This window comes from Ovis aries, chromosome 3 (genome assembly GCF_016772045.2).
Source record: "Ovis aries strain OAR_USU_Benz2616 breed Rambouillet chromosome 3, ARS-UI_Ramb_v3.0, whole genome shotgun sequence".
In the NCBI taxonomy this organism is placed as follows: domain Eukaryota; kingdom Metazoa; phylum Chordata; class Mammalia; order Artiodactyla; family Bovidae; genus Ovis; species Ovis aries.
In genome coordinates this window covers 32666305-32692886 of record NC_056056.1, presented here as the reverse complement: position 1 = coordinate 32692886, position 26582 = coordinate 32666305, and the positions used below count along the sequence as shown (strand labels likewise).

At 53.3% G+C, this 26582-nt stretch overlaps 1 protein-coding gene and 1 long non-coding RNA gene across 18 annotated transcripts in view; one reads left to right on the top strand and one right to left on the bottom strand.

The window, feature by feature from the left end:
- Positions 1-26582, top strand: part of DNMT3A (DNA methyltransferase 3 alpha) — a 104508-nt gene that overhangs the window by 66459 nt on the left and 11467 nt on the right. For 15 of the 17 annotated variants that reach the window (XR_006059125.1, XR_003588659.2, XR_006059124.1 and 12 more), the window contains 13 exons: positions 18652-18867; positions 19094-19252; positions 19670-19777; positions 19995-20151; positions 20474-20623; positions 20868-20912; positions 22071-22150; positions 22664-22776; positions 22921-23104; positions 23354-23438; positions 25170-25315; positions 26095-26185; positions 26364-26512. Coding sequence is in view for 13 of the 17 variants with exons in the window: in XM_027966565.2 (XP_027822366.1) it covers positions 18652-18867; positions 19094-19252; positions 19670-19777; positions 19995-20151; positions 20474-20623; positions 20868-20912; positions 22071-22150; positions 22664-22776; positions 22921-23104; positions 23354-23438; positions 25170-25315; positions 26095-26185; positions 26364-26512 (1683 nt within the window). In the remaining 4 variants the exon portion in view is untranslated. Of the gene's footprint in view, positions 1-14971; positions 17323-18651; positions 18868-19093; positions 19253-19669; positions 19778-19994; positions 20152-20473; positions 20624-20867; positions 20913-22070; positions 22151-22663; positions 22777-22920; positions 23105-23353; positions 23439-25169; positions 25316-26094; positions 26186-26363; positions 26513-26582 lie in introns of those variants that run through there. The other 2 variants (XM_042245885.2, XM_060411948.1) reach the window with 2 other exon arrangements.
- LOC114113899 (uncharacterized) lies at positions 43-14625 on the bottom strand. Its single transcript, XR_006059126.2, has 5 exons — positions 14417-14625; positions 13114-13224; positions 11167-11289; positions 2311-8240; positions 43-461 (listed from the first exon to the last, which is right to left on the bottom strand). It is a non-coding gene; the product is annotated as an uncharacterized LOC114113899 (long non-coding RNA).

The window sequence follows — 26582 nt, the reverse complement described above, 5'->3', positions numbered from 1 at the left end:
AGGGCTAGAATATATAGGACATGCCTAGTTTTTTAAAACTGATTTTATATAAGTATTACACAAATACATTCTTTAAAAAAAAAAAAAAAAACAACCATCCCTCCCCAGGGACTTTAATTCCCCTACCAGAGGTATCTGGTGCTGTCTCTATCCATCTATGTGTGTGTGTGTGAATTTATAATTTTGCTTCACAGTTGCTTTTTTTCTCTTTTCCTTTTTTATATAAATAGAACCACACTATAGTTTCGTTTTACAGCTTGGTTTTTCACTTACGATAAGTCTGGGCAATCAAGCCACATAATTATTGTTCTCTTCCACTGTATGGATTACCATGATTTTATTTAACCATTCTCTTATTGGTGGACATTTGTGTGGTTTACAATGTTTTACTGCATAAGCACCGCAGCAGTGAACATCCCTGGTCATGTCTCTGTGTGCATCTGCTTCTCTCGGAGAGAGACCTAGAAAGAGAAATGCTGGGTTGAAAGGAATGTGTATTTTGCATTTTATACAGTGTGCCAAATTGTCCTCCAAAAAGGGCAGTGGCAACTTAGGCTCCCGTAAACAGGGTATGAGAAGGTTTTCACCTGTGCCAACATCAATATTTTGCTAATCTAATGGGTGGGAAAAACACTATCTTGTTATGATTTTAATTGGCATTTCCCAGATAAGTGAGGTTGGACATCTTTTCAAATGCTTATTGGCCATTTGTGCTGCTGCTTCTGTGAGCTGAGCAAATGTTGCTTCCTCTTGCTTTATAACCCTGCAGTCTCAACAGACTGTGCTTCCTGTCGGCCATGGGAAGAATAGCCTCTGAGTGTCCAGCGGGTCATCTCCTGCTGTGCTGTATTCCATTTAATAAGCTATCCCCAAGCACCTTCGGTGTTGGGGGGTTGAGGGTATTGTGGCGGGCACTTGGAGAAGAAGGAGATGAATTAAGTGTGATCTCCTGGGCTTTAGTACAGGAGATGTGAGAAATGGCAACGTAACGTAGACCTTTAAGGACTGAAACCAAACTATTAGCCAAGTACGTGGGTAGCAGTTTTAGGGGATTCCAACTGGCAGACGTTCCTTGCTTATTCACCATATAGTGTATAAACTAATGAAAACCCGAACCCTTACAGGATGGCCTCAGGAAAAACATTGCCCTTAAAGGAGATGATGCTCTTTAGAGCAGATGTGACAAGTGTGCTTTACCGAACGGCTGAACGAACACCTTTTAAAGGCACTGTTGTGACAGCCTGTACTCAGTAGTGAGTTCCAGGGCTGGCCCTTAGGACAGGCTGTGAAACTGTCATCACAGAGGCGCCCGTTGTCTCTCTAGCGGACCAGCTGTTCGCCCACTGAAATGTTCACTCCATCTGGGGGGGGGGGCGGTGGGTACAGAGAGAAGAGTGCTGAGCACAACCCCCACTTTTTAGTGGTGAGAAAACAGTAAGGAGGCCCTGGGTTCAGCAGTGGCCATGTCCACACCTGAAATAGGCCAGACGGGCAGCTTTGTGAGCACCTCCTTCATCTCAGGCAGCTCAGCTGGTAATAAATCCGCCTGCAATGTGGGAGACCTGGGTTTGATCCCTGGGTTGGGACGATCCCCTGGAGAATGGAAAGGCTACCCACTCCAGTATTCTGGCCTGGAGAATTCCATGGACTGTAGAGTCCATGGAGTCACAAAGAGTCAGACATGACTGACTGACTTTCGCTTTTCACTTCATCTCAGGGACAGTGCCGAGAGCATTAACTTCTACCACAATCCTAATGATAAAGTAATGTTGTATTTCAGGTTTCACAAAATAGAGACCACCCCTGTGGCCCGGCCCAGATCAGAAATCTAAACCTAAGTCAGTGCGTGGGCTAGGCCGTCCCTGTGTGTGTGTGCTCAGTTATGTCTGACTCTTTGCGACCCCATGGACTGTGCCCTCCAGGCTCCTTTGTCCATGGGATTCTCCAGGCAAGAATAGTGGAGTGAGTAGCCAGGGGATTTGCTTCTCCAGGGGATCTTTCGACCCAGGGATTGAACCCCCTGTTTTGTGTTTTGCATCTCCTGCATTGGCAGGCACATTCTTTACCCCTGTGCCACCTGGGAAACCCTAGGTGGTCCATGGGCTAGCCCAGTGGTTAGGAATCCATGCTTCCATATAGGGGCCGAGGTTTGATCCTCAGTTGGAGAACTAAGATCCCGTATGCCATGCCTCAGCCAAAAAAGTTTTTTTAAAATAATAAAGCTAGGTCAGTGCAGGTACGGGAAACTCCTGCTAACTCTTCAGCTCAGTTTAGTGGATTCACTTTCCCCTAGGAAACAAGACTCGCTACCTTATAAGGAAATCCCATCCTTGCTGGCCAATCACGCCCTGTTCCTGTTCCGGATGCCTCTTCCGTCAGTGGGCGGAACTTACGCTGGCCCAGCATCCTTGGGAAGGCGCTCTTGCAGCTCTAAGCCGCTGTACTTCCCCAGTCTGTGGACTGTTTTCCCTTAAATAAAGGACATCAGACTTGTTACTAAATTGTATTATTTTTGTCATTTCACAGGTATACTATTCACAATTACTATAAGTAAGCTAATTTTCATCTCTATTTTACCACTAGGAAGCTAAGATTCCTGTAGATGAGATAAGAGCCATGTGGACATCCTTGTGGAGATGTCTTTGGGCTAAACCAGACTCCAGATCGCAGGCTGCTTCTGTTTAGCAAACAACTCCACTAGAACTGTGTCTTCTTGGTTTTCAGTCTTGGCTTCCCCTGAAACTACTGGATAGGGTTGGAGGGAGCTCACTGGCCCAGCTCTCTGTCCCTCCCTTGGCTGCAGGTCTTCAGGCCGAAGGGTCTTGCCAGGTTTGGGTCCCTTTCACCCTGGGGACCCCTTCCCTACTTCCTTCTCCACTCCTTTGGTCCTGAGCCCTCACCCTTGAACTGCTGTTTTTCTCATGATTGGTTTTGATGTTGTGAAATTGGATTAAGTAAATGGAATGAGATTCAGGAGGCCTGGTTTCTGAGTACAGCCTCTGCTGCTGCTGCTGCTGCTAAGTCACTTCAGTCATGTCCAACTCTGTGCAACCCCATAGACGGCAGCCCACCAGGCTCCCCTGTCCCTGGAATTCTCCAGGCAAGAACACTGGAGTGGGTTGTCATTTCCTTCTCCAATGCATGAAAGTGAAAAGTGAAAGTGAAGTCGCTCGGTTGTGTCTGACTCTTCGTGACCCTATGGACTACAGCCTACCAGGCTCCTCTGTCCATGGGATTTTCCAGGCAAGAGTACTGGAGTGGGGTGCCATCGCCTTCTCCAGAGTACAGCCTCTACCCAGGATCAATTTGAGAAGGTTGTTCTCCTCTCTGTACTTTAGTTTCCTTGTTTGTAGCAGGGTACAAATGGACCCAGATGACCCCTGAGATTCGGAAATAGCATAATTTAAGGGGAGGCGGACTGAAGTCATGAGCTGTAGCTCCCTATGTCTCCTTGTATGGACATCCTAAATTAAATGTTTGAGTGAATTCTCATACCTCACATATATGCTTCTTTTAGAGGCACATACATAAAGCATCTTAATAAAGATGCTTAGAAAAAACTTTCACAAAATTAATGTTTTGTGCTAGAATCTAGTTTTCCTTTCCTCTTCATGGTGGACCCCTTTTATTGTGTTTGCTGCCAGGATCAGAAATAGAAGGGCTTGCTACTCACCTGGGCAAGGGAGAGGCTTGAAGCCACCACTAAAAAGGTGATGTTGCAAACACAGCCCTGTCTTAACAGGCACACGTTCCTGGCGGCAGTTCCTCAGCCCAGGAACTGCACATCCCTGTTCTGGCTTTGGTCACCAGGTGTCTAGCTAGGTCTGCCCCTTACTGCTCGTTTTCTCTTCTTTAGTCACACAGTCACCCTTCATCATTTTGAGAGTTACAAACCTTGATTGAGCAAATACTTTGTGCTCAGGCTTTCAGAAAACTCCATATTCATCTGGGTCTCTGCCACTTTTCCACATTTTCTAGACACTAAAGAAACACGTTTAAAGGAACATCAGAACCCCACCCTGGCAGCAGTAGGCAGTTAAGTGCTGCAACCCAGTAAGGACTAGGACAGAAATAGGAGGAAAGGAGCCATGGGAGCAAGCTAACTAGCCCTGCCCAAGGAGGCCGGGAAGGCCTACCGTAGAAGAGACATCCTGCAGGCCTGCTCCTGGGATAGGAGTTTGCCTGATGGGGACAGTGGGGGAAGGGCACTGAAAAAAAAACCCCTCTAAAAACCCTCTAAGGATCTAAAAAAAAACCCTCTAGGAGTTTGGGATCTAGAGCACCTCAAGATTTCTTGCATTTTTATTTCAGCTTTCAGAAACCACCTCATAGCCCTCGCTGTGAGGCAAACAGAGAAGATCCAATGGTGCTATTCTCTCTTCTTTGCTTTCATGATCAGAGCATTCGTTAAGGAGGTCCCTGGGATGCTCAAGCACGGGGGCGGGGCGGGGGGTGGGGCTCAGCTGGACTGTGTGACTCTGTTAAGGAGCCAGTACTCTAGATGTCGTAAACGGACTTGAGTCTGTATTTACTAAATACACGCAGCGCCATGCTGGCACTGGAGGAGACAGTGGACACAGTCCCTGTCCCAGGGTACACATGGTCTAGAGGAGGAGGTGGGAGTGCCCACCGTGAGCCACAGCATCAGATGGAGCATGGGCCTCGGCCTGTGTTTCTGCCACCAAGAGTCTGGTGAGCACAGAGGAGGGCAAGAGAACTTCTGGGGGAACTCCTGGAAGGTTCCCTGGAGGAGATGTCTTTTGAGAATTCCAATAAGGATAAATAAGGAAGGCGTTTCAGGAAAAAGAACCACTGAGGGCAAAGACAAAGAGGCATAAAACTTCTGGGTTGGTCAGGGAACAGCGTGAGAGCTGGTAACTAGGTGTGGGAGTTGGCAAGGAAGTGTAAGAAGAGATAAAACTGCAAAGGGAGATGGTCAGATTGTTACCAGCCTCCCTGTCATAGTGAGAAACGTGGGCTTCACTGTGCAGGAGGGAGCTGGAATGTTGGAGAACCGGGTGTGTATTTTGGGAAGGTAACCCTCCCTGGCTGCAATGCAAAGGGACCCAAGGAAGGTTAGAAGGACCAATTAGGAGGGTGTTTCATCTGATTTTGACAAAGTGGCCAGGCAGTGGGAGGCAGACTTGATAGAACTGATACAGTTTGCCTCTGGTTGGAGGCGAGGGAGAAACTGGGCTGGTATTTGGGGGCTGCGGTGAGTGGTCTGTCATGATATGAGCTAGGAAATCCTGAGCTAGGGAGGAAGAGCAGGTTTGGAACAGGAAGGTGGTATGGACTTACCATTTTCTTACGGATTTATTTTGATGGTCAGAAGCTTTTCATTTGAACAAAGTCCAGTTAACCAAATTCTTCTTTTATTGGAGTGAGTGTGTGTGTGTGTGTGATCTCTGAGTTCTCTGCCTGCCCTAAAGTCATGAAGATACCCTCTTAGGAGGAGTAAATTTATCTGCTTGTCTGGCTGTGTCAGATCTTGGTTCCGGCACGTGGGATCTTTCGTCGCGGCGTGCAGGCTCAGTAGTTGTGGCAGGCAGGCCTTCTTGCCGTGCGCCACAGGGCTCAAACCCACGTCCCCTGCATTGGAAGGCGGATTCTTAACTGCTGGACCACCAGGAAGTCCCAGGAGTGGACTTTTAAGTTAGGTTTTGGACAAGCTGCTTTTGAGAAGCCAGCAGGGTGGCTGACAATGGGGAGGGGTTTAGCAGGCACTCAAGAGTCATCCACTAGGAGGGTAAGTGCAGGCTGGTGAGCAGGGAGGGAGGAACCCTGCATTGGAAGGACCAGGGTAGGGAGGGTCAGCTCACCTACCTGGGGCTTCTGGGAGCAACCAGCTGGCAGGAGTTCCAGAATAATTGAAGGACCACTAAAGGCCCCCTTTGCACCTGTCTCTGGAGGCTTTTAAAAGCGTTGCCTTTTAAATAGTACCGAGATTCACATAAACAGGAGACTGCACTTTTTTATTCCTACTTTTTTTTCCTAATCTGAGTTGAAAGTGAAAAATGAAAAATACAGTGCCCATTATTCCTTAACTAAAGAGTCATATAGCATCTGTGAAGAGTTGTTATTAAGGGACGGCAAGTCAGAAAAACAGCGAAAGTTGCTCACAGTGTGCAGTTGGCATGGGGGGGGGGAGGACCAGGATGGCCAGAGATCTGACGGGTTAGAACTGAGTGACTGACACACACATTCTGGAGCTATGAGGCAGAGACCCTGGTGTGATTTCTGGGAAATCTGACTCTCTAGTCAGATGCCCATGGTTCTGGGGCTTGTGCAAGTTTGAGAACCACCCAGCTTCAGACGATCGGACATAAACCAAACCCAACACAGGAGCGTAGTAAATAGTGGTACTTGCTCAGTCGAGTCCGACTCTTTGCAACCTCATGGACTGTGGCCTGCCAGGCTCCTCTGTGCATGGAATTCTCCAGGCAAGAATATCGGAGTAGGTTGCCACGTCCTTCTCCAGGGGATCTTCCCAAGCTGGGATCGAACCCAGGTCTCCTGTATGGCAGGCAGATTCTTTACCACTTGAGTAAACCGGGAAGCCCCCTGACACGGAAGAGATGCCTCCAAAGGCACTTATTGTGTCACCCACCACCCTGATAGTGAAGGACAGGGAAGCCTGGCATGTTGCAGTCCACAGAGTTGCAAAGAGTTGGGCATGACTTAGCAACCGAACCACCACCACCCTGTCACCCTCGCGGGGTCTCCCTGCACATTCGCATTATTAACCATTGCTCTCTGGGCCCCCCACCCTGGATTCAGTACACTTGGAATTTAGTTCTGGGCCCAGGCGCAGATCTCTCCTAAGGCTGTCCAGGTGACTAAGGGCTTGAAACTCAGACCGTGAACACTGAGCTCTAACGCTGGCACAGCTAGAGAACTGTTTCCCAGTAGAGGTGGGGGGAGAAGACCGGAAAGGACTTGGTGCAGGAATTCAAATGTTTCCTTTGGGATGGAGATGGTAGGCGTTCCTAGTGTTTTCAGCAACGGGTTTACCCCAAGGCTTGTCCGCTGGGTTCCTCCTGGGTCTTCCCTTTGGACCCTGAAACTTGAGAGGGTCTGCATGCCTGAATCTGAATGGTGGTCCCTGAGGTCCCTCCCTTTGACCCCTGGAGCCTGGGGTGGGGGAGGGGAGGAGAAAGCAACCCTGGCAGTTCAGGTTTACTTGGTTTCTTTGGACCCACACCCCCCAGGTATAAAATTAACAAGTCTCCCCAGAGTCTAGTTTCTAAAGCAAAGTGACTGTATGTGGTCAAGCTAACTTGTCGAAAGGTTCTTTCCAAACCTCTTACATGATATGCCCTCCTGACTTCCTTTGACCTTACCTGTAATACTCAGCAGATATCTGTGGTTCCATCGGACTGATTAAGAAACTAAGATCCAAAGAAGCTAGGCACTTACCGAAAGCTTTGTCATCAGCTGTGATCCTCTGCTCCCATCCTGCCCCTTCTGTTCTTTTTCCTGGCAAGGGGCAGGTGAGACCTGGGGACCTGCAGCACCACCGCCTCCACCCTTGCTCCCTGCCCACAGCCTGCTCACAGGCAGGGCCGTGCTCACCCTGCAGCTCCCGGTTAGGGGCTGGAAGTGATGGGGCGGGAGAGTTGGGTTTGTGGAGAAGCCTTCCTCTTAAGGAGCAGACCTGGAGCCGTCGGGAAAGAGGGGTCAGATGGGCGAGGGCAGAAAGGAGGCTGCAGCTGAGGCTTCGGGAGCTGCTGGCAGGTCTGGCGAGTTGAGACTTCCAAGCATGCAATGACTGGGAAGGGACGGGGGAGCCAGGAAGGAAGGGATGGGAGAACCAGGGAGAGAGGCAGAAGAGATGGAGACGTGAGGGGTCAGCGAGGAGGTGGCTCCCAGACCCTGCATTTTACTCTGGATCAGATGTTTGTCATCAGTGGAATGTAGAACAGGCAGGAGGCCCTGGGCGGCTCGCCTCCCTAACAGGTGTGCACACAGCTGTGCTTGTGCATCTCTCTGGGACGCTAACGCAATTGCAGATGCCCCCAAAGATCTGCCGTCTGAGAAACCTGGGAGGCTGGGCCCTGTCCTGGCTCACCGTCTCTCATCTTCCCTCAGTCTTCCTGCCTTGACTGGTCCCGGCCGCCTCAGATTTCCTTCAGCACATGGAGAAAGCATCTCTACCACATAATTTACCATCTAATTGCATGCTGTCTTGAATGAGGGCTGTGGCTTCATGTGCGGTGGGTCCTGGGCACACAATTAGGCTGTGAGGAGTAACAGGAGGGAGGTCAGCTCCTGCACTGGCTCCGCCCCCTCCCTCCCCCCTGGCCCCCCCCCCCCCCCGCCCCTGCCCCAACCCACCCTGCCCCTGTTGGTGTGGTGCTGCTGCTGGATGCTAGGGTTTTGGTGTGATTCAGGCAGGCTCAGAGGTTGGCTCCTGGATAAAGCTCAGCCTCCTTACAGTTCTGAGAGTAGACTAGACCGGCAGCGGTGAGGGGTTTTGAGGGGGTGGGCTGCCCCTGCCCCATGGCCTTTGCCTAAAGATGAGCCTCTCTTGGGCCCAGGTTTGGGGATGGCACCAAGCCCAACCAGGCCAGCACACTGCAGTTTCCATGGTGACCCTTTTGGTTTCCTTCCGAAGGAGGATGGATTTCCTCTTTCAGTCCAGGTCGCCTGCCTGGGCCGCTACCACTCTGAAACACTCTGGGGACCAGGCTGTCCAGCTCCACTCCCCTCCACTTTCTGCCAGACGGGACAGTTTGTGGAGAGGCTCAGTTTTAAGTCACAGTCCAATATCAGACATCAGCATGTTCTGGTTTGAAGGGGGAGCAAGAGAGACAGGCCCAGGAGAGGGGGTGACTCCCCTCCTTCTACCTCCCCCTCCTCAGTTTTGACCCTTTGGGTGGGCTCAGTACCCTGCAGGCCTGTTTCCTCATTTGTAACAGCCAGGGCCCTCGGTGATCTCCATACCTGGTTGGAAGCAGAATCACTTAGGGGGAGGGGGTTTTAATAGATTCCTGGGCTCTACCCCAAGCCAGCTCATCGCCATAGGTGGGCCTAGGAATCTGTATTTTTAAAAATCTCCTTGGGTGATCCTGATACAAATGAGTTTGAGATTCTCCTGTCAAGGTGACCTCTGAGGCCCCCACAGGAAGGAAAGGAAGCTCTGCCTTGTGCTGAGGACTGACTAGCCTTTCTGGGGTCCCTGGAGCTTCCGAAGAGCCCATCGTAGGTCACTCTTGTCAGGAAGCCGGTGTTTCCTAGTCACAGTGGCTAAGCCAAGACCAGGCCCCCACCTTTTCCCCACAGGAGAAGCCAGGAGAGAGAGGATTGGGGGGTGGGGGGAAGGTTGCCATAACAACCAGCTCCAGGCAGAGGCCTCCCTTCCAGGGGCTGGTACTTCACCCCAGCAATGGTGGTTTCCATGGAGATGGGTTACTGAGGGACAGGGGGAACATTTGCCCCACTTAGTGTATTAGTCAGGAGCTGCCAGAAGGCAGAACCATCTCTAGGTGGGAGCCTTGGACCCCTGTCAACTTTGAGTCCCCCCCGCCCAACCCGACTGTGGCCTCTGCTCTCTGGGTGCAGGTCTGACGCTTTCTCCCCGCTTGGTTGCTCTCTCTGTGACTGGTCTCCCTAGCAACAAGTCCTGCTAACTCCTTGCTGTTGGCTCTGTGGCTATTTTTAGCTTCCCTGCCAGCAGCCCAGTCCTGGTCATTTGCTTGCAACCTCCATGTGGATTGCAGGGGAGCAGGAAAACAAAGATTCCCGGCCTCTTTTGGGAGCCGTGGACCCAAACCTCTTAAGCACCTATCGGAACTTTGCTGTGGAAAGTATTTGCCCCCATTTGGGAACTTGGTCAGTAGACTCCAGATGGAGGCTCTGGAGACAGTGTTGGATTCAGTTTAGCAAACACTGCTTTAATCCTCTACAGTGTGCAAGAGGCTCTGGTCCACACTGCTTCCACAAGAACCTGAGTGAGAGCCGGGCCCTGCCCTCTAGGGATTTTTAATCTTGTGAAGAGGAAAGAGGAGTACACCTTAGTCCAAGCAAAGATCGGCAGGTGCTAGGAGAGGATTACAAGGTGCTCTGGGAGTATGGGGGAGTAGGCGGGACAAGGTAACTTTCAGGTGGGGAATGGTAAGGGTGAGGGGCCAGAGCAGCACTGTCCAGGAGAATGTTCCGCAATGACAGAAATGTTCTAAAATCTGTGCCCTCTGCTACAGTAGTCCCCCTCAGCCACATGAGCTCTTGGACACTTGGGATGTGGCTAGTGCAACGAGGAACTGAATTTTCATTTTTATCTAATTTCAATGAATTTAAATGGTTTTGTGCAGCCAGTGGCTCTCTCACTGGCCAAGTCAGGTCTAGAGAAACCGTCATGGTGGAGGTAACTGGTGAATTGGGCTGAGAAAGATAGGTAGGCTTTTGACTGGTGGAAGGTGAAGGGGAGGAGCAAGGAACGGCATGAGCAAAGGCATGGAGGCAGGGAAAGGGCATATTTGGGAAACAGCAAGTGGGTAGGCTGAGTGTAGGTTGTGTGAGGTAAGAGCTGCAGATGGTGGGGGCCTTAAGTGCCATGCAAGGAGCGCAGGATGTAATCAGCAGGTGGTCAGAGGTCTGCTGTGTAGCATGGAGGCTTCTGAACTATAGGTGGAAGGGCAGGATTGGAAGAGACATCCATCTTGACCTTGTGGTTCTTGTCTAGATAAGTTCTCATTTGTCATGGGGGCAGTGGAAATGTTTGTGTGTCAAGAAATGCACAGTGTCTCCCAATATGTGGCTTTGCAGATGGCTTCCCAGGGATCCTGGCTCCTCTGATTTTGAGTTCAGGGACTCAGGTGCTAAAACGTCCTGTTCAATGGACGCCACATAACCTCCCCACCTCCCACCAGCACCGGATTTTATGACAAAAAATGCTTCAGAATGCTGAACTTCGAGTTAAAATCAGTCAGGCATTCCCACTTGCGCCCGTGGGAGCTGCTGCTCCTGGGGGGAGGATCACGACTTAGCATCTCATCTCCGCTCCACAAGCTGGAAAGTCAGCTTCACAGCGCTCCCTACACTCATGCTCCCAGAGACAGGGGTGAGGCCCACACCCGGATGCTCAGTTTACAGATTTATAATAGGACTTGTCCTTCCAACACAGATCCATCCAAGTGCTTGTCCCCATTTTATCTGGCAACTTACCGGTATCAGTGTCACTGGAAAATGTAATCAGTTAGAAGTATGCTTGATGAACACAGGATCAGTGCTGAGTCAGGTGTCCTTAAGAGGTATTTTCATCAGGCCTGTTGGAGCACTGCAATCTGCCTGCCAAACAGGAAATACACCCTCTCTTTCAGGTTGCCCTCTCTTTTGGACCATGCTGGATACTCCCTCTCCAATGCTTCTTTTAGGCTCTTGACATCCACCAGATCTTCTTTTCATCCAGGGGTTCCTCCTTTCAACATACTTTTAGAACACGTCCAAGAACCTGGCTCATTTTACGTGGCTCTGCTATTTTAGGTTGACTATCTTTATCTTGATCAAAAGACCTATTCCAATAACTACCCTGGGCGGGTTACTTTGGAAGGTCGAGAACATATATGACCTGAGGATCCTAGAAGCCTGCCCTGGTTTTTTCCTGACCTTTGGCTAAAGTCACTTCTTAGCCTAGATCCTGGGATCTCTTCTGCTTTGAGGTCTCTGTGCCCACCAAGTACAAGGTAGACACAGATCTCAGTCTGAGTGACTCACTGTGTAGAAAAGGGGAACCTTTCCCCTTGGTGTAGCTACAGGAGAGGGGTGGTGCTGTAAGTAATAAGAGGACACCTTTGAGTTGAGCTTCCTTTTTGCTTAAGTTGGGAGCTATGTGGAAGAGGTAAGATTTGGGCTTAATTTTACTAAGCCCAATTTTTTATTGAGGTATAGTTGATTTACAATATTATGTTTCAGGGGTACAACATAGCGATTCACACTTTGTAAAGATTATACTCCATTTATAGTTATTATGGGGTTCTCTGGTAGCTGAGCTGCTAAAGAATCCCCCTGCAATGCAGGAGACCCTGGTTCGATTCCTGGATCAGGAAGATCCCCTGGAGAAGGGATAGGTTACCCACTCTAGTATTCTTGGGCTTCCCTGGTGGCTCAGACAGTAAAGAATCCACCTGCAGTGCAGGAGACCTGATTTAATCATGGGGTTGGGAAGATTCCCCTGGATGAAGGGAATGGCTACTACCCACTCCAGTATTCTTGCCTGGAGAATTCCATGGACAGAGGAACCTGGCAGGTTATAGTCCATGGGGTCGCAGAGTTGCACATGACTGAGTGACATACACACAGTTATTATAAAATATTAACTATATTCCTTGTGCTGCATATCCTTATAGTTTATGTTAAACAATAGTTTGTACCTCTTAATTCCCTACTTTTATCTTGCCCCTCCCCCCCAATTCGAGCTTAATTTTAGAGAATGAGAATAAGTAAGTTTGGCAGCTGGAGGGAGAAGGCACTTTTTGAGTGGGCCAAGGGAAAGCAAAACTGATGGTCCTGATCCGCTCTGACACTTTTGAGTCCTGGCTGCATACACAGGTGTCATTACTTATTGAAGACCAAGACCCCGGAATGTAGAGTCTAAATGTTTACCCACATTAACAATAGAAAGAGAGATGTCATAGGTGAGATAGTGTTTTTAAAGAGCTGGCCAAGCCAGATCAGAAACTTCATTTTGAGAGGATGCCTGGGGTGAGGTCTAAAGTGGCCTGTTAACAGGGCCTGGATGCCGGGGAGGCATGAGTGAGAGAAGCCAAGCAAGTCCTATTACATTCCTCAAAGGGTGAGGGCCGGCAAGAGGTATAAAAGCCTGGAAACTGTACCAAGCAGGTACCGTGATTGGGCTGAAAGATGGCTAAGAGCAGACTAGGGCCTTTGTTATGTGGAAGGGCTCCTCTTTGCTGTAGAGGTTCTGGGTCTCAGTCAGGGCTGGGAGGGGGTTTGTACGGCTTGGGTGTTCTGTGGAGAAGGCTCTCTGATGTGGGGTCCTCTTCCCTTTTCAGAGCCTTCTTGTTCTCTGATGGCCCCCAGGAGGGTGCTGAGCTTTGGCAAGGATGGTGGGTTCTCCTCACAGCACATCTTTTGACCTCATTATACCAGCACCTGTTCCAGCTGGTTTGTTCCCACTGTCTGTGGCTGAAAGGCAGGCACCTGGGGGCATTATCTCCTTGAGATGCTGGTATCCTGGGCCTGGGAGGGCAGACGTCATCACTCCTGTTTTGCAAGTGAAAAAAAAACTTCTTGGAGTTAAGTGGATTGTTCAAGGTCACAGGGACAGAACCAGAACTCCAGTCCTGATCTATCGAGCAGTGCAGCTGGCCACACAGCCATTTCCCGCTCGGACATTTACTCTTGGTTCCCCTGCTCTGCCTTTTAATTCATCTTGCAAACTGAAACCACACTAATCTTTTTCCAAAATACCCATTCACCTCATGTCAGAAAACTTGCCGTTATTCTTCACTGCAATAGGATATATCTCTTCTCTGCACTTTCGCTTTAGTTGTATTGAGGGGATGGGAGGTGGAGGTGGGCAACGGTTTTCCTCCCTTTCCAGCCTAACATCTCTTATTTCCTACCTGGCCAGCCTCAATCCAGATCTGATTCATCCTCCAGGTTCAGTCTCTGCTCCACATTAATCTCATTAACCTTATCACTCATACTACTTGGTTTTGGTTGGCTTCCAAGCCATCCTGGCCCACTGGACTTGGTATTGGTGGTATAGTTCTCTAGAAATGCTTTTCAGTGACCTTTTCCAATTACTCCAAGTCTAGTTGAATTTGTTAGCTCCTTGAAGGCAGTGTCTGCTTCTGGGTTGTTGAGGGGGTGGGGGTGGGGGGTGGGCAGGGTGTGGAGGGACAGAGTGAGTGTGTGTGTGTATATATATATGTATAAATTTTCTTTGTGGGGAGGGGCCTCTGCTCAGGAGGAGGGAGCATGAAATGGTTGAAGGTGCAACTGGAGGCTCCACCTGGAGGCTCCAGAGGAAGAATGGAGTCTTGAGCTGCAGATGTTAGTGCTGCGAATGGAGGTGTTATATTTTTGCACTCCTCCCCACCCCACCCCCAACCCTGCACCTTGCAAACAGGAAAAATGAGACATAGAAAGCAGACCTAGAATGACCCAGGGGACCCAAGAACTTGGCCAGGAAGTTATTTTCTAAGCCTGAACTCCTCACGCTACGCTAAGGCACCACTCTATCCACGGGCAGTGTGAAGAGGAGACCCCCCCACCCCTTCTCGCCGCCCCCCACCCCCCACCCAAGTTCTCGTTCTGGAGCGCTCCCGGTTTTGTGCGTGCGCTTTCTGTCCCGCTGTGTGCTTTGAATTTTCCTTCAGCTTCCTGGGCCTCTCCGCTCACTTGTAAGCTTTTCCTTTTTTCTTTTTGGTTGCGCTGCGGAGAGACTCACTTTTAACAACTTTCTCCTGGCTGTCCCAGACGGTCCGAAAGCTCCTCTTTCCTTTCGTCTGCGCTCCCGGTTCTCGGGGCGCTCGCAGCTTACCTCCGCAGTTGGAGCGCAGCGCCTTCCCTCCCGACCCCCGTCCTTCCCTCCCCGCGCTGTCCGCGGGCTCCCCGCCTCACCCCCGGCTCCGCGCCGGGTTCGGGCCGAGTTGGGGCGGGGGCAGGGACAGGGAAGGCCGAGCGGTGGGATGGGGCGGGCGCCGCCTCCAGCCTGGCTTGGGCGGGGCCCCAGGAATGGGCGGAGGCCCAGCCGCGCCCCCAGGCCCCAGCGCCGGCCCGCGCCCCTCGGACCGGAGGAGAGGGGCTGGCCCACTGCCAGCGTCTGAGAGTCGGCCCCCTCCCCCGGCCCGCTCGCAGCCAACCAGGCACTCCAGCGGGGCCCACGTGACCTGGAGTTCTAGACAAAGAAAATGTTCAATCCCTCCCCCCCACCTCCCCCCTCCCCCTCTCTCTGGCCCCCTCCGCCCCCCAGCCCCATCGCCCCCTTCCCCTCCCCCCAGACGGGCAGCTACTTACAGAGCTTCAGGGCCGGGGCTCACACCTGAGCTGGACCACCGAGGGGCTGCACCTGGCCTTATGGGTAGGTTCCTGGACGGAGCCCTGGGGAAACTGGGGGCGGGGAGGCGGCAGGGGCCGGTGGGAGGATCTCTGGGCCTGCAGCCCTCTGGGTTGAGAAGAGTCAAGTCTGCCTCCCCGGCCCGCGGGAGCTGGCTCCCCTGCCTGGCCTGAGTTCTGGAGATGCTGAGTTACTGCCGTCCCACCCACTCTCTGCTCAGGAGCCCCAAGCCCCACTCCTCCCTGCTCTCAGGTGGGACCTGGTGGCTCCGGGGCCAGGAAGAGCAGCCCTGGCCTGAGCCTGGGGCAGTGGTCCTGGGGGCAGACTCCGGCCCGTGGAGTTGGGCTGGAGGCAGCGGTTTTGCTGAGCTGGCTGGCAGATGGGTCGTTGGCGTTTCCTGGCTGACCTGTGTTCCTGGCTAATGGACCACGCTGTCCTCAGGCCGTGCCAACCTTGTGGACTCCCAAGAGGGATGGTCTCTCCTGTGTGTTCCTGGGAGCCACCGTTAGGCCACCAGAAAGAAGTGGTGTTGGAGTGGGAGGGAGCACTGGGACCCTAACACGGGGCTGTGGGGTGGCCTTATGCCGGCTTGGGATGGCAGAGGCACTGGAAACAGCCCTGGGTCTGCTGCCCCAGCGGGCGTCCGCCTGGGTCCCTGGACCTCTGACCTTTGGCATGGGAAGCAGCCTGAGTCCGGAGGGAGGTGGAGGCGGGACAGCTGCCGGAAGACATGGGGGACTGGACGGGGAGGCCTTGCCTCCACCAGAGTGGAGTTGCCAGTGGCTCTCCAGGCTGAACAAACTCCAGGCCAAGTGGCCCCCCGGGTGGCCTGTAGTGGAGCTGCAGTGGTGTCTTCATCCTGCCCACTCTCTTGGCTACTCTGGCCTGGGACCTTCTGAACTCAGGTGATGGGGAGGTGTATAGGAGCTGTTAGCCCCAGAGCCCAAGCCCAGAGTTAATTAACCCTTATTTCTCCTATTGTCTGCCCGGGGAGGAGGGTTGGCACAAACGTGGAAGCCCAGCCCTCTCTCACTGCCCTAGGCAAGTCTATTCTAATTAGCCCCTCCCCCACCCAGCCACCCTCTCGCCCCTTCTTCCCCTTTCCTCTTGCCTCCTGCTGCTAACCCACCCCCCCCTTCTTCCTTCCCCCACTCCTGCTGGCCGGGTCCTATTGGAGGCCCCTTCCTCCTCCTCTGCTTGCCAGACCATGCTGGATGCATGTTCTCCTGCACCTACTGGGTTGGGGGCGCTTAACAGCCATCAGCAGCATCCTCTGACAAGCTGGGGGAAGTTGTGGGGGAAGAAGAATGTTCAGGAACTTGCTTTGGAGGGGGTGAGAAGAGAGACAAAGGGGCTGAGGGGGAGTCAGGAGGGTGGTGGCAGGCACGACTCCCTTCTAGACTAGGGGAAGCGGAGAGGGGTGCCCGGCATGCCCCCCCACCAATGCTGCTGACTGTAGATCCTTTGCCATCTGCACACCTTGTTCTGGCTGAGGGGGCCATCACCCCTAGAAACTGGGGCTTTGGGTCATCCAAGGCAGCACCCTGGTGTAGATCAGCATCCGTGCCTGAAGTTCATAGAGGAGCGCGTGGTGGAGGGAAGGGAGCAGAGAGGGCGAGGCACACTTATATCTGAGCACATCTGGTACTGGGATAGTGCTGCTGCAGCTGACAATTCTAGAGAAGAAGCCCTCTCCCCCCAGGACTTGAGTGCACACCTAGACACACCTTCCTGTAGGGGGGGAAGAGGTAGATAATTGATTTAGGTTGGGGTGGGGCAAAGTCCCCAGGTGAGAGTGGGGCTGGGGAGGGAGGAGCAGTAACCCTGCATTCTCCCACCCCCTGGTCTCCAAGGGCTCATTCCTCCAGCTGTTCGTGCTTTGGGGGCAAAGGATGCTTTATCCCACTGTAGAATTTGAGTTAGAGAAAGAACTAGGACTTCCATCCTCAGGTTTTAGGAATTGCCGCAAGCAGCAGGTTTGGTTTGTGGCTAGGAGGCAAAGACGTGAAGATAGAACAAAATAAAATGAATCTAAGAGACAGTAGACCCTTGAGCTGTTCTAACCTGGCACCTGGGGATCCATGGATAGGCTTCAGAGAGTCCTTAGAATTCCCGGTACATGCATAAATCATATTTTTAAACCAGTCAGAAAAGGTTAACAGCAATCCTTCAGTTCAAACTCTTTTTTTAGGTGGAGCAACTCAAGGGACTGTTCCAAAGTCAGCTATTAATTAGTAGCAAGGCTGAGACAGGAATGTAAATGCTGTGACTTCCAGCTTGGAGGTCTTGTACTCCAGGTAATCTTGAGGCTGGGTTTGTATTCACAGCTCTAAACTCTCAGGGAAAGTGTTATTTTGATGATGGGGTTTTTTTCCCCCCTGAATCTGGTGTGGTGAAAATGGGGGCAGAGCCTTGAAGTTTGAGGGCCACGTGTCCTAGATTTGATAGTTGGGGTGAGGTTAGGTGGAATGCCCCTCAGAGCTAACTCTCAGGCATTTTGTCCTCTGTAGGGTGATGGGAGGGCTTCCCTGGTGGCTCAGTTTTAAAGAACCCTCCTGCCAATGCAGGAGATGCAGGAGACGTGGGTTTGATCCCTGGGTTGGGAAGATCCCCCTGGAGAAGGAAATGGCACCCCCACACCATCATTCTTGCCTGGGAAATCCCACGGAGAGAGGATTCTGGTGGGCTACAGTCCATGAGGTCGCAAAGAGTCAGATACGACTTAGCGACTAAACAGCAAAGGCCGTGGGAATCCTGGAGCAGGTTTCGAGAAGGAAGGGGCCTGTGGTCACAACTTGAGAGAGGAGCATGAAACAGTGAAAGGATGGAGGCTGTTGAGATTGGGCAAGTCCCTGGGATTGTCAGTGGGATGGCAGAGAGGATGCCTGGCTATACTGTGGACTCTCTAAATGACTGTTGAAAGAATGAATATATTGATGGATCTGAAAAGGTGCACATAGAAGGTGTAGAATCTGGTGACCAAGTAAGTTAGATATCATCCTGAGAACTCCAGGATGGCGTGTGAGCAGGAGAGCAGGCAAGCTCTTCTGGGTCTTGTGGTGGTTGAGCAGATGGGAAAAGAACGAAGCACTCTGAACACAAAATAGTGATTTCATTGTTAGGCATCACAGCAAAACTAGAATTGTGTGGAAGCCAAGACCAGGAATAGAAGGGGTCGACTACCCAGGAAAGCTGTGGAGAAAAGGACAAGAGAATCTGTTTCTAGACTGGGGAGTAAGAGAAGAAAGGACAAAACCAAGGTCTGTGCCTAATCTTAGGTGCACACACAAGGTCTGTGGCTAACCTTGGTATCTAAATAGAATAGTCTCTGAATATAATTGATGCATATCAGAGGGTGGGCAACTGATGATGCTGACCATTGAGGAAGATTAGTTGAGGGAGGAAGATTTCCTAAGAGGCAGAAGAGAAGGCTGGAATTGAGCCAAGTGATTGAGTTCACCTCTCAACTGCAGATCTTTCTGTTTTCCACGGCAAGCCCGTTGAGTTGATGAGGGAACTTCTGTCTCCAGCCCCTGACCTTCTGTCATGATCTCCAGACCATGGAGAGATGGAGAAGTGCCCCTTGAGTATCAGATCAAGGTAACTTCTGTTCCTTGTTTCCCCAGGCTGAGAAGAAAGCCAAGGTGATCGCAGTAATGAATGCTGTTGAAGAAAACCAGGGGTCCACCGAGTCTCAGAAGGTGGAGGAGGCCAGTCCTCCCGCTGTGCAGCAGCCCACCGACCCTGCGTCCCCCACGGTGGCCACCACGCCTGAGCCCGTGGGCGCCGATGCCGGGGACAAGAATGCCACCAAAGCAGCTGACGATGAACCGGAGTACGAGGTGAGCCGCTGGCTTCTTCACCCGCCTCGTCCGGCTCCTTCTGTCCTGCTCTTTCTACCTGACCCCACGTCTCTTGGTCTCTCCAGTCTTGCTCTGTCCATTCCGATGGAGCTCCCTCCCGGCTGTCGTGACCCTCAGACGTCCAGGGCTGGGGTGCTGTGGGGGGAAGCAGGGTGGCAGGGCCTTGTGACCACCCTGTAATGACTTCTGCTCCTTGGGGCTCCAGGACGGCCGGGGCTTTGGCATTGGGGAGCTGGTGTGGGGGAAACTGCGGGGCTTCTCCTGGTGGCCAGGCCGCATTGTGTCTTGGTGGATGACGGGCCGGAGCCGAGCAGCGGAAGGCACTCGTTGGGTCATGTGGTTCGGAGACGGCAAGTTCTCAGTGGTGAGTCCGGGGTTCGGTGGTGGCCTGGAGAGTGGGGATGGGAAGGGGTCTTGGTCCCAGGGTCTCTGGTTTCGGCTGGGGGTGTGGTTGGAGTGGGATCATAGGAGAGGGAGCTGTGTTCATCCCCAGTCTGCAAATGTGTGGTTGGAAAAGTCCCCAGAGGTAATTAGGTTGCACTTGGAGAGCTCGGCTGCCTTCCAGGAACCCTTTACCCGGAATGCCCTCCCCGCACCTGGGGCTGGACTCTTCCTTTGCATTCTGTGATTACTTATTGGTGCATCTGGTCCTTTTGAGGGCAGAGGCGGGTCTTACTGTCCCTCCCACCCCACCATGCCCCCCCACCCCACCATGCCAGGCATGTGGTGGGTGCTCGATGAGCTTGGGAAGAGGTGCAAATGAGGCGGGTTGTGCCTCCAGGTGTGCGTGGAGAAGCTGATGCCGCTGAGCTCCTTCTGCAGTGCTTTCCACCAGGCCACCTACAACAAGCAGCCCATGTACCGCAAGGCCATCTATGAGGTCCTGCAGGTCAGTGCTCCTCCAAGGGGCTCAGTGGCGGGCGGCGGGTGGGGGTGGGTTCCGTCTGGGGGCTGGAGCCCAGGGTTAGGCTTGGGCAGAGGGTCCACCTGCGAGGCCCTTTGGCCTCCTCTCGTCACTTGCCCCCTTTCTGCACCTTCTCCCGCCTCTTGCCTGAGCCCACCTTCGCTACTCTCCTGACAGCCTCCCCCACACGTGTTGCCCCCAGGTGGCCAGCAGCCGAGCGGGGAAGCTGTTTCCAATGTGCCATGACAGCGACGAGAGCGACACTGCCAAGGCCGTGGAGGTGCAGAACAAACAGATGATCGAGTGGGCCCTGGGAGGGTTCCAGCCCTCTGGCCCCAAGGGCCTGGAGCCCCCAGAAGGTACATGCAGGTGCACCAGCAACTCCGCGCCTGGGCTGGGGGAGCCATGCTTGGAGGGGGGGCCTACCAGGTCTCTCTCCCATCACAGTGGCCTGTGGGAATGCTACCGTCCCCATCTCCCTGGGGTCAGGGTAGGGGCAGGGCTGCTCTGGGACTCCGAATGACCTGTTCCCCATTGGCTTGCGGGCCCCGGAGTTGGGAGTAGGAACAAGTTAGGGACCAGGCTGCACCCCCTTGTTGTTGTAGGCAGATGTACAGGGGAGGGAGCTGGGGTTCCTTGTCAGCGGTAACCGTGGTCTCCTCACCTGCTTCCCTGATCCAGAGGAGAAGAACCCCTACAAAGAAGTTTACACAGACATGTGGGTTGAACCTGAGGCAGCTGCCTATGCGCCGCCCCCACCAGCCAAAAAGCCCCGAAAGAGCACAACGGAGAAGCCTAAGGTCAAGGAGATCATTGATGAGCGCACAAGAGGTAGTGGGCCTGGCTGTGGAGGGCGGGGCCCCTGAAGGGCGTGGTGGGGTGGGGCCAGCATTCAGAGGGGTGGTCGTGGCCCTCGAGGCCCCTCTAAATCCCGAGCTGCTCTCTCCCCTCCCAGAGCGGCTGGTGTGGAGGGCGGGGCCCCGGAAGGGCGTGGTGGGGTGGGGCCAGCATTCAGAGGGGTGGTCGTGGCCCTCGAGGCCCCTCTAAATCCCGCGCTCGCTCTCTCCCCTCCCAGAGCGGCTGGTGTACGAGGTACGGCAGAAGTGCCGGAACATCGAGGGTGAGTCCTGAGGGGCTGCTGGGTGTTGACTCTGGGAAGTCAGTTATCTGTTGTCTGTGGGCCGGGCGTGAGGGCCCGTGGGGTGGACGTGAGGTCCACAGGTGGTTGCTGGCACAGAGCAGTAAGGTACCAGGGAACATCCGCTGTCGTGGGCCAGGGGTACTTGGAGGCAGCTCTGTCCTGTACCTGCCATTGCCTCCAGCCTGCTCGGCACACCCCTGCCTTCCCGGTGCTACAGTCTCCCTGTCAGTGGCAGGGGCCAGTCACTAGGGTTGTTGGTCAGAGAGCGGTGGCCTCATTTGGACTTGCACGCGAGCTCAGTCACTTTAGTCGTGTCCAGCTCTTTGCAACCCCCCGGGACTGTAGCCTGCCAGGCTCTTCTGTCCATGGGATTCTCCAGGCAAGAATACTGGAGTGGTTGCCATGACCGCCTTCAGAGGATCTTCCCTACCCAAGAATTGAACCCACATCTCCTGCATTGCAGGTGGATTCTTTACATGGGGCTTCCCTGGTGGCTCAGAGGGTAAAGAGTCTGCTTGCAATTCGGGAGACCCGGGTTCGATCCCAGAGTCAGGAAGATTCCCTGGGGAAGGAAATGGCAACCCACTCTAGTACTCTTGCCTGGAAAATCCCATGGACAGAGGAGCCTGGTAGGCTATAGTCCATGGGGTCGCAAAGAGTCGGACACAACTGAGCGACTTAACTACTTACTTACTTAACGCTTTACACCTAAGCCACTGGGGAAGCCTGGATTTGAGCTTGGCCCTTTTGCCTTTCCTCCACCTTCTCTCATCTGGTGGTCATTAGTGCCTCCCATGTCTGTCTCCCTTTGCCAAATGATGGTGTGTCCAGCTTGGGGCCCTCAGGGCTGGGAAGGATGGGATCAGGGACCCAGGCCCTCAGGACTGGCTGCTCAGGGACATCTCCGGAGGGTCAGGCCTGTTCTTGCAGGCAGGCATTTGTCCTTATAGCATGCCTTTCCTGAAAGGTGGCATCGTTGCTCTGGGAGATGAGTAGGCTCCTGGGATGGGGCTGCATGGCCTCCCTGTTCCATGGGGCCCCTCCCAGACGCCTTCCTGCCTTCTTTTCTGGAGCCAGGCTTTGGCCCCAGGCGGGAGGGGGGCCCTTCAATGACACTCTGCTTCCGCTGCTCCCCAGACATCTGCATCTCTTGTGGGAGCCTCAACGTCACCTTGGAACACCCTCTCTTCATCGGAGGAATGTGCCAAAACTGCAAGGTAGGGCACGCCCAGCAGAGACAAGGCCCTAGGCTGGCCACACCTTCTGGCCTCAGGGCTGTAGTAGGTGTGGTAGCTATAAGGGTGACTCTGAGGTTTGCTCTTGACACAGAGTCCTGATAAAATGGACCCTGGGGGTTCAAGTGTCTGACCTGCTGTTGCTTTTCCTCTGAGAGATCCTTGCCCCCCCTTCTAAGGCCTGGTTCTTGTCCTCAGATGGCGTGCTCACAATGTCACAGTCACTAGTGTGAAGTAGGGGCAGGACACGTCGTTGAGTTAGGGTTAGGGTGCCTCTCCCCGCTGCGTCCACTGCAGTGGGTGGGGAGACACGGCATCCCCTTCCCAGATGTGTGGTCTGGGCGGAACCCTGACTGGATGAGTGGCAGGGTCATGTCTCCAGGGCTGTGTGGAGGTTCCAAGGCGAGAGCCCGGAGGCTGGGTTTACCGCCTGCCTTTGCACTGGCTGGCTTGGGTGCTGCCTGTTGGTCTCTGAGCCTCCATGCTGCTCCCTAGAACTGCTTCCTGGAATGCGCGTACCAGTACGATGACGACGGCTATCAGTCCTACTGCACCATCTGCTGCGGGGGGCGCGAGGTGCTCATGTGTGGGAACAACAATTGCTGCAGGTGAGGCCCTGCCCCGAATGCGGTGCACTCCTTGCCCGGCACCTGGGCTTTCACTGCCCCTCCTGCCCAGCACTGCAGCCACAGCCACGCTCCATCCTGGCCTGGGGGTGAGCGTCCACTTTGCTCCACTGTGCTTCCTTCCAGGTGCTTTTGCGTGGAGTGTGTGGATCTCTTGGTGGGGCCAGGGGCTGCGCAGGCAGCCATCAAGGAAGACCCCTGGAACTGCTACATGTGCGGGCACAAGGGTACCTACGGGCTGCTGCGGCGGCGGGACGACTGGCCGTCTCGGCTCCAGATGTTCTTCGCCAACAACCATGACCAGGAATTCGTGAGTGCTGGGTGCTGGGTGGAGGGCAGCTCTTTTCATCCCCACCTGCCAGAGCCAGAGGGCAGAGTCTGCCAAAGCGAGAGCACTGGATTGAGGTCCTGAGCACCGTGTAGCCATGCCTGCACTGCCAGCCAGGAGTGTGGGGGTCTGGAGGGCCCAAGTGCTCACAACTGGCAGAGAGGCCTGCCCCAGGTGTGGGTCTGTGGTACATTCCTGGATGCTCACCTGGCCTGTTGTGCTGGCTGCTAGGACCCTCCGAAGGTTTACCCACCTGTCCCAGCCGAGAAGAGGAAGCCCATCCGGGTGCTGTCTCTATTCGATGGAATCGCTACAGGTGAGAGTGGTTGGCATCTCGGTCCTAGGACATGGGAGCTGAGCTCGGGGGACTGTGTGTATGTCACTCTGGCAAAACAGGGTGACAGTTAATATTACAGCTGTTAAAATGTTAGCCTAAGGAGGAAACTCTTGTGTTGAAGGAGAAGTTGAAAATAGGTGGTAAACCAGCATGTTCAGTGGGCATTCCCTTAAATGGGCAGGGCTAGGGGGCTCTTCAGCAGAAAATGGAGCAGTTGCTGGTCAGAGATTATTGAAGATTTTCACAAAACCTCAAAGGACAGACTTGGCGACCAAAGTAAAAACATAGGCAGTCCTGTTGTGCTTTGATTATAAGTCACAGTGAAAAACAAACTGTAAACAAGAGTCTAAAGAATATTTAAATTGCCCATAATCCTATAATTAGTGTTTTGGTATATGTCCTTTTACATTTTTAGATTTTTTTCTGGGCTTGTATGTTTATATAATCATATGTAGATATTAAAATGCATAGTGTTATATTTTGCCATTTCATTTATAGTGTTACGAGTAGTTTTTCACATCAACCAATATAGGACTGTGTTATTTGTAAATGCTACATAGGATTCCGTGGAGTGAAAGTACCATAATTTAATGAACCCCTATTGGGTGTTTTGCTTTTTTCCTGATTCTTCTGGGCAGTGCGGTAATAAACATTCTCATACATGCGTCTTTATATACTTAACTGTGTAGCCAGTTTTTAATTTCATGTGTTCTTAACCTGAGTCCTGACAGCCACTCCTCTGCCCTGCCCCCAGGCTGAGGCTTTTCAGTCTTTAGGAAAGAACAGTCCTCATCAGAACTTGTCCCAGGACCAGAGGAAGATGGGAAGGCTGGGCCCAGAGACCTTGGCCAGAGGGTGGGGCTGGTCCCCCCAGACAGATGTGTGTCTTCTGTACCCAGCTCAGTGCTGTTGTGTGAACCTAGAGGAGTTCATGTACAGCTTGGGTTTCCCAGGCTAGAACCTGGAAGCCTCCTTAAGCAGCATCACACCCCAAGAGGCTGGGCAGGCTCCTTGTGGGGAGATCTGCTGGGAACAATGAGGGATCATACAGGGTCTCCTGAAGCTCTCAGCGTCTGTTCCGAATGCTGGTCTGTTCCAGCCAGTTTGTGGAAGGGTCCTGGTCAGGAAGTGTGAATACTGGTTAGCTCAGGAGGAAGCACATTCAATGAGACCACCCACTGTGCTGTGAAGACCCAAAAGAAGGGTTGGATCAGGCATGCGTGGTGCTCTGAGGTGGAGAGGGTGCCGGAGTGTTGGGGGCTCAAAGAGGCAGGAAGGCCATCCTGGGGGCCATGGAATGGGGTGGGCATCAGTGAAACCTTTTTAGAGCAGGCAGCGTTTATGTTGAATGTTGTTGGATGGCTGAATTGCAGCCTGATGTTAAGGGCCAAGGAAGGACACGTGTACAGAAATAGAAAAGGAAAGCCCACTCGAGATTCAGCTGTTGTTCTCCCCTGGTTCCGGAAAGCCCTGGAATGTCCTGCCTGGAATGTTTTCTGAATAGATCCAGTTAGGCATGAGACAGCCTCAACGGTAACAGCTTCAGTGTCTTTGTTACTGATAATTCCAGTTGGACCCGGAAGTTTCTGGGCAGGGTGGGGCTTGGGCCTGACTCTGACCCATGTGTCCGGCTTGGCTCAAGGACCCCTTGCAAAGACCAGGGTGCCAGGCAGGTGGCCCAGTGACTCTGCTTTTTGCTGGCTGGTACAGGGCTTCTGGTGCTGAAGGACTTGGGCATTCAGGTGGACCGCTACATCGCCTCCGAGGTGTGTGAGGACTCCATCACAGTGGGCATGGTGCGGCACCAGGGGAAGATCATGTACGTCGGGGACGTCCGCAGCGTTACACAGAAGCATGTACGTCAGCGCCGCAGTCTGCCCCTTTCTCCAGGCACTCAGCCCCTGGGCCCGCCCCTTCCTCCACGTCACTCAGCTCCTAGGCCCGCCCCCTTTTCAAGTCGCTCAGCTCCTGGGCCAGCACCTGTTGCTCTCATCTTCCTCTCCCTGCTTGCACTCTGTCCCTCCTCCTCTTTCATCTCCCTCTTTTGTCTCAAGAGGCTGGGCAGGTTCTGCTGGGACTTGGGGGGCCAGGCCTTTAGGGCCTGGGCTCCTCCCTGGCTGGTTTCTGGGCCCCTTTGAGTGAAGCGTTGTGGGGTACAGTAGGTTCCTATCCTGGTACTGCTAGCCACAGTTTCACCAGCCTGCATTTTGTCGCGGTAGTGGGGTCTGGTGGGGTCTTCTCTGAGTGGCCCCCTTGCCTTTCCAGGTAAACATGTAGACCTTGAATCCCAGGCCCTGAAGGGCATTGGAAGGGTTCAGAGGGCACAGGGCCCCTTTCATCTGGCACAGCCCAGACTACTGTCCCTGCGTGGCTGTTTTCCATGCTGGCCTCCTAGATGTTCAGTTGAGTCCCTTCATTTTACTATCTGGAAAACTTGGCCCAGAGAGCCTCACTGACTTGCCCATGGCTGGAAAGAGAGAGAGTGTGTATGTGTGTGTAGATAGCATACAAAGCATCTGGTCTCTTCTCTCCCAAGCGAAGTACTTTTTTTTGCCAACTTCACAGATCATTTCTCTCTTCCTTTCCGCCTCTGTCCCTGGACATCAGGCCCATCACATTACCTTTATCCTCCCAGATCCAGGAGTGGGGCCCGTTCGATCTGGTGATTGGGGGCAGTCCCTGCAATGATCTCTCCATCGTCAATCCTGCCCGCAAGGGACTCTACGGTAGGTGCCTCATCGCCCTTCCGCCTCCTGAGCTGGCGCTTCCGCACATCGGTTTCCTCTTTGGATATTTCTGCCCTGGGACGGCTACTCCCAACGACCCTGCCCTCCCCGTGCCCGAGCCACACCACTGTCTCCTGCAGACAGCCCCAGCTGATGGCTTTCTCTTCCGACCTCTCAGAGGGCACTGGCCGGCTCTTCTTTGAGTTCTACCGCCTCCTGCATGATGCGCGGCCCAAGGAGGGAGATGACCGCCCCTTCTTCTGGCTCTTTGAGAATGTGGTGGCCATGGGCGTTAGTGACAAGAGGGACATCTCGCGATTTCTCGAGGTATAGCCAGCACCCTTGGTTTGGCCAGCTCACTAATGGCTTCTACCTTGGACTGCTGCTTTATCCCTAT